Source organism: Protopterus annectens, chromosome 1.part1 (genome assembly GCF_019279795.1).
Source record: "Protopterus annectens isolate FY-2018-M chromosome 1.part1, PAN1.0, whole genome shotgun sequence".
NCBI classification, from domain to species: domain Eukaryota; kingdom Metazoa; phylum Chordata; order Ceratodontiformes; family Protopteridae; genus Protopterus; species Protopterus annectens.
Genome location: NC_056726.1, coordinates 118,415,721 through 118,435,469, shown reverse-complemented (window position 1 = coordinate 118,435,469; position 19,749 = coordinate 118,415,721). Strand labels below are relative to the sequence as shown.

The 19,749-nt window shown below is 35.5% G+C and overlaps 1 protein-coding gene across 1 annotated transcript in view; it reads right to left on the bottom strand.

The window, feature by feature from the left end:
- The window catches only part of LOC122814238 (dynein axonemal heavy chain 5-like), a 3,525,594-nt gene that overhangs the window by 2,712,078 nt on the left and 793,767 nt on the right, over window positions 1–19,749 (bottom strand). The window contains exon 21 of the mRNA XM_044086840.1: window positions 15,452–15,536. Within this exon, the coding sequence (XP_043942775.1) occupies window positions 15,452–15,536 (85 nt within the window). The remainder of the gene's footprint in view (window positions 1–15,451; window positions 15,537–19,749) is intronic.

The following is a 19,749-nucleotide window of genomic DNA, read 5'->3' as shown; positions in this document are numbered from 1 at the left end:
ACATTCTGTCTTGCACTAACTATGTACAATATATACATTGATGTCACCTTAATGTTCATCTTATATGTGTTTGCCATGACCTGTACACTGTTATTGTGGGTGTTTCTATAATAATTGTCTTTAGTTTCCCTTAATTATGTAAAGTAATATTGATGGTGAAGGCCCTTGGTCATAAATCAATTTTGTCCTAGGATTTCTAAAAGTGTTTTCCAATGTTTCTGATAGTAATATAGTTTTTTTTTTGGCTTCTTGTAATTAATTTGCTGGCTAATAAGTATTTTATAGCCATTCCTTTAAATTCTTCCCATGTGATTTTACTTCTATCTAACCAGTTTTGGGCTATATATGATTTGATCATTATACACAATGTGACTATGATGTGTTTATTTTCATATGATAAATTATTAGGGAATATATGTAAAATTGCCATTTCCCATGAGAGGGTAGATTTGGTCTATCCCTTTTTTTCTAACTTGGTTCTTAGCAAACACCACAGCTTGTAAACATTTTTACAGCTCCAAAAAATATGAAGGGTGTTAGCAACACTGTTTTGGCATATGGTACAATAAGGGGAGTGGGAGGGATTAATTTTGCTAAGAAAAAGTGGTGTGTGACACGCATTGTTATTGATCATAATTTGGGTATAAATTAGTTTTTTTAAGGGGAGTTAATTCAAAGTAAGTTCAATAGCATCAGATTTTTGTTCATCAGTTATCTTATTATTTTTCTCTTTCCAAAATTTGGAATATAGAATTGCATCTTGATATCTAATTTTTGTTATTAATCTATATGTATTTGATAACATTTTAGATCTCAAAAGTAGCAGGTTAATAATTTGTTGATATACCTGCATATCTTGGTTGTCTATTTTGACATTCATAATAATTGTGTTGATCAGGTATATTAATTGGTTGATTATGGTATTATAGCTTTTATTTACTTCAAGGTTTTGTCTAATATTGTCAACTGAGAAACTTTTGATCTGGTATAGGTCCCATACAATGATATTTTTAATTTTTGGATACTGATTCAAGTTTAATATAGTATTGTTTAATTTAATATTAGGATTAAGGTGTACTGGCTGACCCAATACCAAAGTATCTTTAAGATTTATGGAGGCTAACAGCTTTTGAAATATTACCGTGTTTCTTATTATTATGGGATGAACCTTAAATTGCTTTAAAGTCTTAGAATTTAGAAAGGGTACTGCTCTAGGGTTTAAATTGCATGACATCAGATGATTGTAATATATTTTAATCCATAGTAGATACCATGCTTTGTTGGATTTTTCAAAATTTGCTATTTGTATAATTTGACTAGCGTTTAGTATGTTGTAGTATGTCTGGAATTCAGGTAGGCCTCGGCCCCCTTTTTGTTTGGGTAATGTTAATTTAGTGTATTTTATTCTTGTACTTTTTGGATGCCAAATAAACTTTCCTAGTAGTGTTTCAAGTTTGGAGAAGAAGTTTCTTGGTATACTTTGGTTAATAGCACTAAAATGGAACAATAGTCTTGGAAGAACATTCATTTTAACTATGGCCACTTTAGCTAGTGGAGATAAATTGAGATTTAACCATCTCTTAGTGTCTTCAGTGATGTTAGACCAGGTTTTAAACAAGATGTTTTTAGTCATGTCAGATTGGGGGTGAGTGAACATAATACCCAGATATTTGAGATTATAATTGACTTTAATTTCAGTTTCAGGGAAATAGAATTCCTTATGTCCTAGAGTATTCATAGGAAATATGATGGATTTATTAGTTTTAATCACATAATTAGATATTTTTGAGAATGTTTCAATGGAGTTTAGTATCTTATTCAAATCAGTATTAGGGAATTCAAAATAAATGTTAAGATCGTCAGCAAAAGCTGTATACTTTATTGGGACTTTGGAAATATTCATAATATGGTGCTAAGTTCGTTGTGATATTTTAAGCAGCAGAGGATCTATGCATATATTGAACAGGTAAGGTGATAGTGGGCATCCTTGCCTTGTACCATTCACTATTTGACTATGCTTTGATTGCTTTTTTTGTATAGATAGTGTTGTTGTGGCATTTTTGTATATAGCCCTAACTATGTTTATATAGCCCTCAGGAATACTAAATTTCTTGAGAATATTTAATAAAAAAATCAAAATTTACTCTATCAAAAGCTTTGGTTGCATCTACTGACAGTGCATAGCTAGGGCATTTATCATTCGCTTTTAAACTAATGATTAAGTGTGTTGTCATATATTTGTCTGTTGTTCATAAAGCTTAGTTGCTCAGAAGATATAATGAGAGGTAGAATAGCTAGTAATGTAGAAATAATTTTAATATCAATATTTATGAGTGCTATCTGCCTGTAGTTATTTGGGTTTGATGCACCAGATTTGGGTTTTGGTATAAATATCGTTTTTGAGTTATTGATATGCAGGTCTTTGGTACCATACTTTATAATGTATCTGTATACTTTCAGTAGTATAGGAGCTAACTGTTTCCTGAAAGTCTTGTAAAATTCCACCACGTAACCATCAGGCCCTGGTGATTTACCTGGTTTCAACTTATTTACAGCAGCAATGATTTCTTCTACACTTAAGGGAGCTTTAAGATGATTTATTTGTGTCTCATTCAGTACTGAAAATTGTAACTCTTCAGTAAATTGATGAAATAATGACTCCTTAAACTGGTCTTGGGGCCATATAGTTTTTGGTATATCTCTTCAAAAGCTGCAACGATCTCTTCATCTGTCTCTAAAGGTTTGTTATTATAATTTAGTTACTTTATTTTGGTAGGAGGATTCTTAATGTTTATGATTCTTGCCAGTGCTTTTGAGGGCAATTGAGCCCATTCAGCATATTTGTGGAGGAGTTTAATTTCATTGATTGAGTACTGTTGTGTTTGAATTTCACATAGTTGTGCTTGTAGTGTAACCATTTGTCTTTCCAGTACTGGTGAATAATTTATTTACAGTTCTGACTCTATATTGTTTAATGTTGTTTCTATTAATATGACTTTTTCTCTGTTTATTTATTTTTATAGAAAGCAGCTTTTTGAATTAATATACCCCTAACAGTGGCTTTTGTAGCTTGCTATTGAATGTCATATGGTATATCTACTACTTCTAGGTTGTTATAAGTTTGAGTAAGAATGTCTATGATATTTTATGAAACATCTTTAAGCTTTAGTAAGTTAGTATTTAATGTCCAGTTCATAACTGTTTGGGGTCCTTGCACTGAGCTCCCCATCTTTAGTGTAATATTTATCTTTGCATGATCTGATATTGTCTTAGGTTCACTATTGTATGTGACTGTATTATTTAATAAGATTTCAGATATTAAAAATACATCTATCCTAGACCAAGACTTTTGATATGGTGAATAATAAGTGAATTTACTAGTAGTTATACTATTTCTATAGTTTTCAAATGGGTCAGCTAACTTAAAATATTCCATTATTTCAGCTATTAGTGTAGTAAGCTGAATTGATTGCTTGTTATTCTTATTTGTCCTATCAAGTTCTGGATTAATTAACATATTCCAGTCACCTCCTATGATACAGAAGTAATTAGGATAGTTCTCTAAGATTCTGTATATCTCATGTATATAAGTTATTTGATGCAAACATGGGGCATAAACATTCAGGACTAAGAAAGTTTTTTTAAACGGTGGCAGTTCGCAAGTAAAATAACACCATCTACCATTTGGGTCACAGCTACCTTTCCATATATTACCATCAAAAGATTTTTTAACTACTATGGCAACTCTCCTAGAAGCCATACTGTTACCAGCAGCAACAATATATTTCACCCATTTTTTTTGTATCTTTCGCCCATTGCTCTTTCAACATATGTGTTTCTTGTATGAAAGTTATCTCTGCCTTATATTTAAAAATTAAGTGCATTAATAGATTCTTTTTTTTCTTATCTTGTAAGCCCTTTACATTCCATGAATCCACAGAGATCATCTAAAGGGTATACTACACAGATTGCTGGTTTTCGGAATAAGTGGATATATATATAGGGATAAATTAACATTTCAAAATTATTAGAATTTTTTGTACATATCAATGGTGTAGATATAAATGTGACATCACTCCCTTTCAGAACCCCCCGTGCATACCCATGCTAGCCTACTACCTGAAAGAGAGGAAAAAGGAATATTAACAACTAGAATATAAATGGTTTCTGTCATTCTAAGTCCCAGCAATAAAACATCACACATAACAGCATGCCTACATAAATCATGTATAAAAGATATGCATTCTAACCTTTTGTTCATTTGAAAATAATTAAGCTGAGCATATTTTAACTGAAATTTATATATCTAGCTTAATAGGAAAATAGAAATCTAATCAAAATATAGTACAAAGCAAACTATTGCATTTTAATTGTGTTCACACATAGAAGAGTAACAAACATAAACAACTGATTTCACCTTAATATAGTTTTGTCAAACAGTGTTTACATGTTCCTTGTTATGCTGGTCATATGTACATTCCTTTTATATATATAGCAGTTCTTTTACTTGTTGGGTCTGCATTTACTGCTACAGTTATATCCCTGGGTGTCCATTTATCATGTAAGAATCGAGCATATATACAACAAAAAAAAACAAACAAAAAAAAAAGCATTGTGATCATATAAAGAAAGAAAATATGAGACAGAAAAACAAAGAATCCCTATATATTCTCTGCTGTACAAGATTGGTATGCTTACACTTGATGCATACTTATTTTAAAGCTTAAGAAAGCATATTTTAACACTATGTAAAACAACACAAACCTAACTACAATGGTTTGCTTTTCCTAGTATGGGCTGAGTATTTATTGCAGCTGCAACAGCTGCTACAGTTTCTAACCCAGAAGATTTTATTAGTCCAGCTTGTATATATTCAGGAAGGAACAAGGAAAAAAAAACAGCACCTATATATTACCAATCAATTAACCTGTGGTACTATTTCTAGGCTAGATTTACCTTCCATACACCATATACATGAGAATCTTCAATTTTTGAGTCAGGAAAAAGTAAATCCACAGGTATTCTATTATGTGAGAGCCTTACTTTGATTTTAATTTTCAAACGCTGGTTTTCTGAGATGTTTTGGGCTTGAATGGCTACCATAGTTTTTCATTTGACCTCAGCTGTGCTTAATTGTCCTGATTCATGATTGCAAAGGATTCTGGGTAATGTAGTTCATTCTCGACAGTGTGGAGATGCTCCCTAAGCTGTAGTTGGAGTGCCCAGATGAAAAACAATGAATGCAAGCAGAAGACAGGTATTTTAGGTATTTTACCTTGTCATTGAGAGACTTAGTATGCCAAAAATACACAGAAGCATATAGTCTTTGTATTAGGAGCCTGTTTGTGTAAAAAAAAATACTTCATGGCAGTTCTTTAAAAGCTTTGAGAAAAGCTGTTTTTGCTTCTTCTTTATTTTTAACTGCATAATTTAAGCCATTTTATTGAAATTGCAGAGTTGCTGGGTATTTCATTTGGAATCTAATGTTTTTCTTACTAAGTGCAGTATGGTGAAAGAGCTTGTCTTAACTGTTTTATCTGTAGAGGCAGATCCTGAGCAAAGGTTATCTTGCAGCCATTCCATAGAATATGTTTCCATTTTTTTTGCAGCTTGAATTATTTCTTGAGCATGTGCAGCATTTAGAATTCTTACATATATTTACCTGGGGACATCCAGGGTCTGAGAATTTCTCAGAGCACGGTGTATTCTTTCAATAACAATTTTTTGGCATAGTTCTTTGTTTTCAAGAAGGAGACTGAAGATTTCCTTTGCTACATTAGCTAGCTGTGACTGTTCATATTTTTCTGGGATGCCTCTGATCAGTACATTATTTCTCCTTGTTCTAGCTTCCAGATCAATCAGTTTTTGTTGTATTTCTTTTACTGAATTTTCAGTGATGGAAGAAGCTTTCTGTATTTCTTCTATCTTTGTCTCATTACTCAGTATTCTAGCCTCATTTTTGTCCAGAATGGTTATTATTTGATCCAAGTTATTGCCAAACGCTGTAAGTTTTGAAGAGAAAGATGTTATTTCTGTTTGCAGAGGCATTAAAGCTGCTTTTAGTTCTTCCATGTCAAAAGATTGATCAGTTGTTGGTTCCATTTGGTTCTTTGACACTTCGGCTTGAGATTTGGTAGTTTTCTGCGTCTTAGTAATAACTTCCTTGTCTGGAAAAGCAATTTGAGATAGTCTTGTTTTAGATGTGAGTTTCCATTTGGTCCATTTTTCTTTGTTGTGTGAAAGCTTGCTTCTTTTCTTATTTTTGTAGCTGCTACTTACTGCTTGCAGACCCAGGCACATGTACAGGAGTCACTGCTTAGTCATCACCCAAATCCAATGTATGCATTTCTTATTTTTACACTCAGAAGAAAAAAATAAGCTTCACTCAGGTAGCGACTTAGGTTTAATTATGCAGGAGTTGCTTTTTTGTAGATTTACACTATAGCAGTAGCATTAGATGAGGTTAGATTTGAATTTAGTAGTTGCAGCAAGCTGAAGTGTGTGCAGTCTAGCTGGCAGCCATCTTAGAATCCAATACCCATAACTTTCCTGTCAGTTACACAGTTCCCTCTATCACTGCTACCAGTGAGAAGACTGCAGTTAAACTATGTAGTCTTTTTATCCAGAGCCTAGTTGCCTGCTGAACTCATCATGCTTTATGAAGCATCCAGTGTATACTGTTCCCATGAGGATGGCTCACAGATCCTACCCCATCACCAAAACAGAGACTCTGGAAAGCCAGCAGATTCACCCCTAACTCCTCCTGGATTACCTGAACTCAGGTGGGCATCTTAAATGATGTAACCCAAGTCACTTCAGATAATCTCAACATTGTAGCCCAGTTGCCCAGAAGGCAAACTGATTTTTGGCATCACCAAGATTGCAGATTCTGAACAGAAAATCTTATGCCTGTCTGCATAGGGCAAGATTCAGATTTAGAAACTTTTTCCTTATGGGCACTGAACTACCAGCTCTATGCTCTAGCAGGGATCTCACTGATAAAATACAACATGATATACAGTAGCTAGCAGATGGACTCCCGAAAGGGAACCTTAGAGTCAAGGCTATAGCCTTTTCAAATGTAATGAAGATCATGACTGCTGTGATTTACAATGCAGCCAGAGGTATGGCTTAAGCAGTAAATTGCTGTTTGCTCACTGGATTAAGTTGCTGTACTTTGTGAAGGATACCAAGGTGCCTTTCTTAGGCTCCCCACTCACTGTCCTCTCCCCCTCGGGAAACTAAAAAAACACCTTTAAATTACAGAAGAGCAGGGATGGACCCTGACAGATATGAAAATAATATTTCACCCACCAAAATCTCCTACAGAAAAATCCACATAAGTCAACACTGTATAGGGTTGAGAGGTAGACTGCTTAAGACCCAAAAGATGAATGCTAGGAGGGGACAAAACCTGCAACACCAGTTCTAGCACAGTCACCCACCCCAAGATAGAGATTTCCACCACTCCTAGGAAGCCGTAGTCAGCCAGAATACATTCACAAGCTCAGACTGCTGAAATGTCATAGGCCATAAGATCAACCAGAAAAGGGTGAAACACAAAACCTCAAATACGCTACAAACATCTCCTCCTATGCAGGGTAGAACAAGCTTCTCTGCCTCCCATGCTGCTGCTACAGACACACACACACACACACACATATATATATATATATATATATATATATATATATATATATATATATATACACACATATATCCACACACACACACACACACACACATATATATATATATATATATATATATATATATATATATATATATATATATATATATATATATATATATATATATATATATGTGTGTGTGTGTGTGTGTATCTATATGGTTTACTATCATATACCCGAAATGTACTCGTTCGACTGTTCACATGGTCAACCGAGACTGTGCAAAATTCACAATGTCAAACACCAGAATTGCCGAAATACATGTCGACTGCTACCTAGGCACGGGTTTTAACATGGGTCAAGATAGGGGCAGATGTGTATTTTGGCAATATCAGTGTTCGACATTGCCTACGGTCAATATTCCGATTTTCGAACAAAGTGGCATCGACCGACTTCACTTTGAATAAATGATAGTAAACCTATACACACACATATATATATATATATATATATATATATATATATATATATATATATGTGTGTATATAGACTGAGATAGCACTACAGTGGGAAATGGGCAAAAACAAACAAACAAAGAAAACAGTCCCCACTGTACTGCTATCTCACATCTCATACAACACATTACCATCTTTATAATGCTTCTGAAAAAGTTAGTAGCAAATGGCTTCGACCTTCTGTGTTTCAGTGTTTAATATGGCCTTCAAGATATTGACCTTTTGATCTTATGACTGTATCCAAGTTAGCCACAGGAGTCAGATCTGAAAGGAAAAGTACCTATAGCTTAACAGTTAAGGACAACACATAGCTACAGAATACAGAATCCCTCAACAGATTCTTTCCCTGTAAACTTTTGGTCCAAACTAGTGACATAGTCCTAATCACAGGACTTGTACCCCAGACTACCTGCAGCTTGAAAGATGCAGAGGTACACTACTTGCATACATACTGACATACATAGTATCTGAAATGCCATGTTTATTAAAGAAGTGAGTGCTATTATACATTGTACATCATAAGTATGTACACTATGACTATATCACTATAGCTGATCTGTCATGTCTTCGATATTAACAAAAGTATCAATACATTGAACCCTCTTAACACTACATACATTCCTTATACCTGAAGGGTTCTCTTGTTATTCAACCAAGCTATGTTTAGTAGTTATTGTCACTAGACAATCTTGAATTGCCATAACTTGTCTTTGCTCTCTCCACTCGTATTGTCATCTTTAATGTCCGTGGATTCTGATAATGCTAGCCTGGGGTTCAAATTAATCTCAGGACAGATTTCAGTATCTAAAGTTATTAGTTCAGGTAAAGATTTCACTATGACCTCCAGCAAGTCTTGGTTGTGACTGTTTTATACCATCTCTGGGATGTGTTCTAACTACTTTTTAAATTTATTTAGTATAATTACATATCATCTTGGAAAACATTCAACCTAGGCTGAGTATGATGAGCCAAAAAAATGGATTATAACTGTGACGTATATCCCACTTTTTCTGTTCTTTCTTTAAAACAGAAAGGTTTGTAGTTGTTTCATCATAAAACCGCTTTGGTTCAGTTGCCTTTGTTGTAGCATTTCAGGTGCTTTTATCTGCCTTCTGGTATTAGCAAGGAAAATGATGCAAACAACTTGGAAATAAACCTTCTTCCCATTGATGGTCATTTTGCTGGTATCTGTGACTGTTAAGCAATGTGTTGAAATTTCCATTCCTTGGTAAAATACTTAAATATATGGTAAGCAAATTGTGGACCATTGTCACATGCTACTTATTCTAATATACTAAGCCTTCAAAGACTGATTTCATCATAGTTAATAGTGTGGGAAGAAGTAGCCAGGGAATTGTTATGGCTAGGCTTGTATAGGCCCTAGGGCCGATAGCCTAGTACCAACCTATGAACCTATGTTATCATGTGGTGTAGTTTACTTGAATCACATATGTACAGAGCAATATTTCAACACATAACAAGAAGCAGTAGTTAAAAATATGGAAACAGATCTAACTTCACCCATGACTGTGAAGGAACAATGTTATTCGAGAATGTTCTCCTCTGTTTTAGTTTTGGTTCCTAAACATGGCATAGAGTCTACAGAATTGTGTCATCTGTTCTATTTGCATGGAATTATTAAACCAATACATTATATCTGTGGCTCTTTCTTTGCATTTTGACATACAGAAGTGTGATACTCTCAGTTTCAGTATAATTTGATTTTGCAACTGAATGCAAACTAGTACTTTGTTAATTTTGAGTATAAGATCTTGAATGGCTATTAAGCTCTGAAGGCAAATATGGCTTAATCAATGGATACATTTACTTCACAGTATCCAGCCATATTACATCCCTCAAAAGTTCAATGCCTAGACCATTTCTGATAGCACTGTTCAATTTCTGAACCTCCTCAGTAGTTGTTAGTAAATGTTAGTGCACATAAGGCTTTTAAGTCTTCCTCTAGCCGATTGCCTTTGGATTTTGAGCTATGTTACACCAGCTTTCTTGGCTTGAACTATACTTGACAATTATACACTTGTGATGCCGATAACAGTCGGTAGTTGCTCAGGTGACTTGTGTAATGATTTCTTAAATATGCCCTGAAGTAACTTGTGGTCAGTGTCTACAGTATTGTGCTTTATATAAATATAGTCATGGAAGTTTTAACAGCAAAACACAATTGCAAGCTTTTCTCTTCTATCTGAACTGAACAAGTTTGCGCATCTGTTAAAACTCTGGATGGATAAGCAATTGGTCTTTTCCTGCAGTAGGACTGATCCTGATTTACTTCAATGTTGGTGCAGTGTTTACCAACATTTTCAGTAACTCAAAGCTGTTTGCTTGATTTACTGATCAACACCATACTGCATCATGCTTTAGCAACTTTATAGCATTCTTAATTCTGATAGGGGTATAATGAGCCTTCTTTTTTGTCCACACCAGTCCACAAAATTGCTCACTTACTAATGCCAGACAATGCATTAATTCTTCCATTTTTATTCCAGACAGAACAAAAAACCCTAAAGCCTATTTACTTTCTGCCTAGGGTGAGATCCTCATCAGCCTTTTCATTCCTAGAGTCAAAGAGCCAGGAGTTTTGGAGTAGGCCAGTCTGGCAAATCATACAGATCCCCTCTTACAACCTGGCCTAGCCCATCCCCATTGGAAAATGATGGCTTCATATATGATGCTGCACATAGAAAGTGTCCACCTACTTAGTTCTGCACACCTCCAAGGATCAATAACTGAAGTATATGCAGTGTAAACCACCTGACAATAGCATCCACTGGCTGTACTTCCAACTTCCTCAGATGGGGGTCAGAGTTGTGACAAGTCATATCAGTCCACCCCTCCCCTACCCTCAGGATAGGTAAGCCAACATCAGTCACTCATTCACACCCTTTCTACCCAGCTCTTCCAGCTTTGTGTGCTGTTATTTGAACATGAACACTCTGGGGTATAGTCAGGGCTTTATCAATCTGTACCACATTGCTGGGCCTAAGTGTAGAATGAACATTGACAGATGTTGCAACATTCTGAAAGATCACATTAAAGAAGATTCATGAATAGGTCTTTGCGTGTTTATAACCACATAGGATTTGTAAGTATCTGGTTGTAGATAATTCTTTGTCAGTTGGACTTCAAAGAATTAGCAATGTTCTGAAACCTGACTCTGCTGAGTCACAAACACTAAATCATGGTTTCTGTCTTGTAGCACCCCAGACTACAATGTCATCATGCATTTTAAGACATCTTCTAACCCTTATCCTTTTTTATTACAGCATTATACTGAAACACCTCTGGTCCTGATGAAAACCCAAAAGGTAACCTTAAAATCTGCCTACCTAAGGTCATTTTGAACGTAACACAGTTTGGAAACTGCTGCATCACTACTTTAATCTGTCAAACATCTCTGTTTGCATTAAGCTCTGAGAAGAATCTGGCACCAGACAGAGTGGAAATAATTTCCTTTATAGTCCATAGAAAGCAGACCTTCATGTTGATTCATTTGTTGAATCAATACAAATCCTGAACTTGCCCCACTTAAGCTCTTGTACTATCAATTATGTAAGCTCTATTGGCTTATCTATTACTTCTACTGATTTAATACACTTTAAGTCTTTCTCAGTTTTATTTTAAGCACAACAGGAACTCTATGTGGGTCAAAGGAACTATTTCTGGTGGTAACCTTGTATGACATTCTGCTTGCAAGAATCCCAAGCCTTCAGACATATTGCCAGTGTTACAGCTTCTTAGAATATCACTGCTATTCTTTGCAATTGACTCTGCATTCTATGATTTAAGCCTCTACATGTGTAATGAGTTGTGATTACAGACATATTCTTTTTCTTAATTCCGTACCTAAAGTGGATTGTTTGTGAAGTAGGAAGTAATAAACTGCTAAAGGTGTATGCAACTGGAGCAATAGCAATAACAAAAGTTGGCATGGCATTTCTGTTACAAAAGTGGCCAAGCAGTAGTACAAAGCTATAAAGAAGGCCAAATTTATACTCAGATGTACAAGAAGAGGCATTGTCAGTAGAAAAGGAAAGGTTGTTAGCACTTTTTAATAAAAAACAATCTAGGAACCATATACAGTATTAGAGATCATATCATTACTAGGATACTGGTATAATATAAGCATTTCAAAGGAAGATATTAACAATGATGCACACACTTCAATAGAAGCTGTACAGATACATATTAGAAAAGTCCACTATGCATCTTATTGAAGAAAGAAGACAAAGGTGATATATATCATGAATATTTAAGTATCTTGATTGGATCTCTAGAGTCCAAGAGAGTCCAGTTAAGAACTATATACAAAAAGATGTGTGACAATAAGTTAGTACAATGTAAAGATTCAAGATGGAAAAGGCAAGATACAATGAAGGTATATTTGTCATAAAAAGTAATGTGAATATTTTTAATTCTTCTCCTGAAGCAGTTATATAGTAAAATACAGTGATGGGTTTCTGCAATGCAGAGGTTAGTCATAAGGCAACTGTTATGAGGGAGTCTGTCAAAAATAAACTGTTGTTTAAGTAAGATCTACAGTTTACATAAAAGGTAAATGACATAACTAGGTGGACTAGATTATCTAAATAGTTCTTCACCATCATCAAAGTCTGTGTTTCTATCTTCTGGAAGCCAGAGTAGTACAGGAATTACATAGACACTATTCAAGGGAAAAAGAGATTAATACTGTTAAGAAAAGGGGGTAGTACTACTGGAGGAAAATGTTTTATATTACCTAGAAGAAGGCAGAGGACTCAGAAGAATGGTTAAAAGTAGTTGTAGATTTAAAAGATATATCAAACTGGATAAAATAAAATAGCATGTATGCTAATAAATCAAAAGATGGAATGGGTCTGGGTACAGCTGAATGCCAACCTAGCGAAACAGCTGGTAACATGAGGGGGAATAGAAATCCTAAAAATAAGCATTGAGGCTAACCAAAGAATACGAGTAAGTCATAAATCACTGATATAAACAAGGAGCATCAGAAGTGTTTAAGGAGAAAAAAAAACTTGTCTGGTTTTCGAAGCAGAGAATTTAACATGATATCAGTCCACAAAAATGTTTCACATGTACTGGCATTTAATGTGAGAGGAAGGGATGTCATGTTGGTGGTATAGGGGAGCAACAGTAGTGGGAATACTATTATGGATAGATGAACTAGGAGCAGAAGGATTCCTGGGTCCCAGGGAGAAAGGGCAGATTTTAGATTTATATGGCACAAATTAATTTGCCATCTGCTAAACATGTCATGGCCAAATACACTTGTCTAGATGAAAAAAATTACATGATTTGTTAAAGTTTTTTTCAATAAAGAAATACAGGTGAAGGGAGGTACATGAATCTGAGTCTAAAGGAGAAGGGAAAATATGGCAGAGTGGTGTGGATCTATTTTACAGCATAATGGGTGACAGGCATCTTAGTGATGCAGGGTAAGAGAAAAAAACAGAATTTACTTAAAAGTGGGATAAGATAGTATCATGCATAGGTCACTTTTTGTGTCAGAGGATGTAGAGATCAACAGGGCTGAGAATGAGCAAATGAGTTTATGTGATCATTCTGTGCTGATTTTGGAAACAATGCCAAGGACAGAAAGAATGAAGGGAGGGGAGAAGGATATATGCACAAGGACTGGTAGTCTAGTGAAAGAATTATAGTGTTTTTATTAAAAGATGATACAGGTCTGTCTGGGAAGGTTTCCTTCTGTTTGGGGTATCTTTGCAAGCAGACCAGATATTGTACGGAAAGACAGAGACAAAATTACTGTTTTGTATGTAGGGAGTAAATATGTTGGTAAAGAACTAAAGAAATGGAAAGGTAAAATGGAAAAAGGCTGATTGGTAATGCTAATAAGAATATTATTACTGCTACCCACTTTTTCTCTCTGTTGTACAGTAGCATCGTCAAACTTATTATTCATTCATTCATTCATTCATTCATTCATTCATTCATTCATTCATTCATTCATTCTTTCATTCTCTGATTGCTGTGTTCATACAAATCAGGGCCATAAGGAAGCAGGAGCCTCTCCCAGCACACACTGGGCACAAGGCAGAGAAAGTCCGGAACAGGGTGCCAGACCATCAATAGGTTTATGCTGTCATTGTTACCAGCAATGCTAGACTGATTTAACTAAGAGTAGCTATACAGCTGAACACTACAAATATAAACTTACCTCCTAAAGGGACTAATCTTCTGGCAAGCATTAAGCTTCTCTCCTTTTTTCACTGATGTTTTAGCAATTAATGTGCTACAAGGAACTTTCTTTTCAAAAATAATTTGTTTTCACCAGATTTTATAGTTTGCCATTAATGATAAATTTCATGTATTGACATGCTTCATTACTGCCCATATCTTGCACAATTATTATATTATTGCCTTTTTTATTGTTGTCTTTACTCCTTTTATTTTTCAGTAAAACTATAATAATTTGTGTTTACATATGTATGATCCATAATTGCTCTACTCGTAAGTTTCTCCAGTCTTTAAGTGGTTGAATAGTAAAGTTAGGGTCAGTCTTCTATATCAGTAAATAAACATTAAATAAAATAAAAAGAAAAGTCTTAATCATGGGAGGACACCTTGACAGTTTGCATTTACACATTTAATATATAGTCATCATTTAAGAGATTTTTTTATGTGTGATGTTTCTATGAAATTTGGGATTTCAGCAAACTATAGAGTGATATGGTAATTGAGGTACCTGCTAATTCATTTTAGTACATATGCATTGTCATGCTGAAATATTAATCTATGGAGTGTAGCTATCTTTTCTCTTCAGGTTGGATACTGTGAAATGTCAAAAATGCAACTGTGTAGTAATGGGCACCATTGAGAAAAGGTTATGGTTAAGTTAAGAGAAATTAAAATTAAGTATGTATGTGTCATGAACTATGTGAATAATAAATTCTACCAGCGATCAGTAAGCAAATATATTGTACAGCCACTGAAATAAATTGCATACCCGTAAAATATCCTATTTTACATGCAAGCTTTCTAGCAGATGCCAGAGTTATTGTAATGTATACAGATATTTAGTAAAAATTTAAAAAAAAAATACCTAATACCTACTGAAGTTTGTATATCCATGAGATCTGAAGCATTCTTTTGGCATTAAGTTCCCTTTTTACTAATAGATAATGAAATCTAACAGTAGATTTACATTATTTGGACATGTAGATGGACTATCCTGTTCCTAAAAGGTACTCTGTTATGGGCAGTGTTAGCTGTTAAATTAGTGAATGGGTAGCTGAAAGGATAATTTTGATCATCATACAGATTTACCTCTTTCAAAGCAAGAACAGCTGCCTCTGGAACCTCAATGCCAAGTCTCACCATCCATTTAGTTTCTTCAATCAGCTGAATAATTCTAGAGGACAAAAAGCAATGGTATGATTACGTATATGAGAATTATTTTTGTTTATCCTACAATTACAAACATTGCCACTTCCCAGACTTTTTCTTTTTTTCACCTCATCCTCCAGCAGATACATAGTCCCACATTCCTTTTCCATACAAGACACAGACAGGTGGGACTTGATTAGAAACAGTACCAGGAGCACATAACGTAACACAGTTCAGACTGCCCCAACCCTAGTCATCTGGTAAAGCTTATATCTAGATTTCTTGTTGTCTAAACTACACCAGTATTAAAATTCTGTAAAATACATCATTTACATTATATATGGTACCTTGCAAACTCACTCATCATTTAATTTCAGAACTGGTACTACATAACAGCACAGGCTGCTATTAAAGATTACACTCCTGCAAGTGGCATACATTACAGAAAACACAGATGTCACTGGCTGATAATGTGTGGGGAAAGACTACTTTATGGCAAATATCAAATGAGACATTAAACCAAGTTTCTATGTGCATAAGTTGGTGGTAACTCAGGTAGACGTAAAAGATCCCAAGGCACCTATTGAAAGGAATAGGGAAAGTTCAACTATGCCCCGGCCAAATTTCCCATAGTATAATAAATACCACCTTGGGTCACACTGGCCTAGTGGGACTATCCTGGCCAACAAAGAATAAATAAAGAAATAAAAATAAACCTTGAAATATTATCTGCATTCCAAGGTTATTAGTCAGTTGACCTTCAGTTAAATGCTAGTTCACGCAATGTATTCATTTTTTTAATTTATTTATTTATTGTTGAAAATAAGGCAAATAAGAGCTGTTAATATGTTTTTATTAATCATATTTTCATAGAGAAGTAGGATGATCTGTTTCCTTTTATGGTATATTAAGGCAATGAGCTTTTCTACCAGGGTAGGTAGAGGAAGTGATTACTTGTTGAGTGAAGGGCAGTCAGGTTTGTTATGCTCATAGATAACTGTCTGTCCTTACAAAGGATATGCAGAAGGGGCTGCTGGAAGCACAGAACATGTTAGCTGAGTATGAGAAATCAGCAAACAGACATTTGTGAAAACCAAATGTTAGCTTGCAATGCCAAGGTAGTGCTGCACCAGAATATTATGAAGTGATGTGATGATGGTAGGAGTAAGAGGTGATTGGAGACACATGTCATATATAGTAGACTACATTATTCATTACCTAAGTTTGAGAAATCAACAGAAAACAAGCATTTGTTAATACCAAATGTCAGCTTGCAATGCCAAGGTAGTGTTACATCAGGAGATTATGAAGTTATGTGATTATGGTGGGAACAAGAGGCGTTTGCAGAAATATGTTATACATTATGGACTATATTATTCATTTACTCATTCATTCTCCATCTGATACAGAAATATAATTAATTGATTTTAAAATGAGCATATTAATGATATACAGGAAAGTGTAGTGACCAGTATCAAATGTTGACTGTATCATTCATTCATTCATCCATACATTCATTCATTTTCTGATACCTGCTACTGAAAAGTAATAGGTAGTTACACAGAGAAAAAAGTTAGTTAAAGAGTTATCACAACTGCTTTCAGTATGTTCAGCTCAGTTCAGTCATTTACTAGCAAACAGTCCAATATTCATAGATTCATAGGACTTTACTAGGCTAACAACCACAAGGACCTTTTTAAGCCTAGCCATGCATCCCAAATCTCTTGACAAGTTCTCATACCCTTGATAAGTGTAAGCAGGGGCTTGGGAGATGAACCATTAAAAGGCTTCCTGTGTCTATTAGAGACATAGGTGCCAAACCAGGGATGAATTTCCTGTTCCCCATCCAATTGTCCAAGTTACACTTGAATTGGGTTAGAATGGAACTCTGCTTCACATGGATGGAGAGCCTGTTCCAGAAAAAAGGTAGTCTCTGAGATATATACCCATCTCTCCAGCAGGTCCTATTTATATCACAAGCAAGATTTAAGTCTTTAGAATGGATAATGTTGGAGCTGTTTTTTTTCAGATTTGCAGGAGGTCCATTAAACTGGGGTCTGATGATGCCTTCCATGCCGGGCATATATTCTCCCCAACAGCCTGTAAGAGACAGAATACAGTGATAGGGAGGTCTGCGTAGGACATATTACTTACATCCTGTGTTCTTTTGGTGAGGAATGTCTGTGGACATTCCAGTTGTTGGATATGCCTGGTTAGGTACATACCAAAGGGGGCATTGTACTCAAAGATAGGTCTGATGAGTGTGAAATACAGTGGAACAATGACTTCCTTAGACCTAGATGCCATACTTTTGTTCATATGTTGCACAACATAGAATGATTTCCTCACTACTGTAGACTCATGATGGTCAAAAGCTAGTTTACTGTCCATGTGTGTCTGCAAGTCCCTGAATACTGGGTCAACTCTTAGGGTTGTACTGTCAACATGATAGTTACTAGAGGGGGATGACTTCCTGAAGGATACTATAATGCATTTCTTGGCATTTAGTTTTAGTCCATGAGTCTGATACCAGTTATTTGTCTGTGTCAGCCCTTCCTGGAGAACATTTGTGTCAGTGCGGGATTCAATGACAGCACCTAATTTGCAATCATCTGCAAATTTAGTCAGCCAAAGCCCATTGACACTGGACTTGAATTCAGCATTCTCTGCAGTGAAGAGAGCTTCTAGGGAGTGGAGATTTTTGTTTAGGTCACTAGCATTGAACAGTTTCACCTTTAGATTGTCTTGGTTTTGATTTTCTATGTTGGAAGTACTTTCAGTTTTGCCTAAAAATGGCACAATGGGGGAAGACAATGTTTTAGCTAATAGTTGAAAGCCTAGAGTGGAGAGATGCAGAACATCCCTGGAAAAGCAGCATGGTCTGTTGACCATCTCCTTCTGTGCAAAATATTGCATCCCCTTAGAATATTGTAGCATTCTACTTGGAGAAGGTAAAATGCTGCTCATTGCTAGGCTTATACCAACCTGGGATATATATTCCGAGAACTCCACGATGTCTCTCTTCATACAGTTTAGGGAGTTACATCTCAGGTCATTTATACCCACATGGACTATGACTGTGTCATACTGGTACTTGTTGTCCGATGACCTTAATGTGTATAATGTGAGGATCCTGGCCCCTGATAAACAACTGACCATGATTTTCCTCCTTACTTAGCCTGGTGAGAAGGACATCAATGTGTCTCAAAATGGAGTCTCTAATGACCAAAATGTTGGACTGTGTGGTGGCTTGCCGTATGGGCTTAGAAGTACAGACTGCATGAGATGTGGCTATCTCTGTTGATGTGGGTGCTGTTTTGAAAGAGTACATTCTGAGCTGCTGAGAGCATTTGTTATGTATACTTCATCTAGGAGGTTTTGGGGTTTAAGAAGGTTACATTTAAGTGCCTCAGCATATGTGGGTATATGTGTCTGCTTTGAATTGTATGTGATGGGTTCAGCGTGTGTACTACTGGCAATCCTATTGACATGAAGAGTGATTTTATGTGAGAGCTTTTCCTCCAGTGACATATTGTAAATACATCTCTCACATACCATATCAGTTTGTCTGAGAATTAACTGGCTATCAGTAAACATGAGACAATGTCTGCATTGCCTCAGGATGTCCATATTCACCAAGCTGGTAATGGAGATAGTAGAAAAGTTCATTCTCATTCCAGCAGACCCTTTTTATTGAATAGACTGCTGGAATGAGAATATAAAGTAACATCAAGAGTATCTAGTTTGCAACTCTGGCCATCCCACTGTATTCCTAGTTATCACTACAACCTAGCTGTGTAGTGTGCAACTAGGTATTGGTGACATTTCAGTGGTGCTTTTACAGGAAAAATGTCAACCCAAGGTGTATGCATCTATACAGGACACTGCCAAACACTTAAATGGGAAAGTAGATCCTGATGATGTATAAATGAGGTATTTAGGCAGATATTCTGAAGTTAGATTAGACACCAAGAAATTAAGCAGTATTTACTGAAAAGAAAAAATTAGCTTGTCAAGAATGATGAAAGAGGGAAGTCATCTGAATGGCTACTGCTTTGTTGATACTAGTGCTGGTCTCACATCAGCTTTATGCTGCTAGGATACAATGTTCCTTTGCGTCTTCTCTCACCAGAAACAAAACAGTATCATCAATCCCAAGATGAGAAGCAAGCCACAGGCACTTAGGTGATCCACAGTCTTGCCCAGATGATGTAAGGGTCTGTAAGCTTGTTGTACCT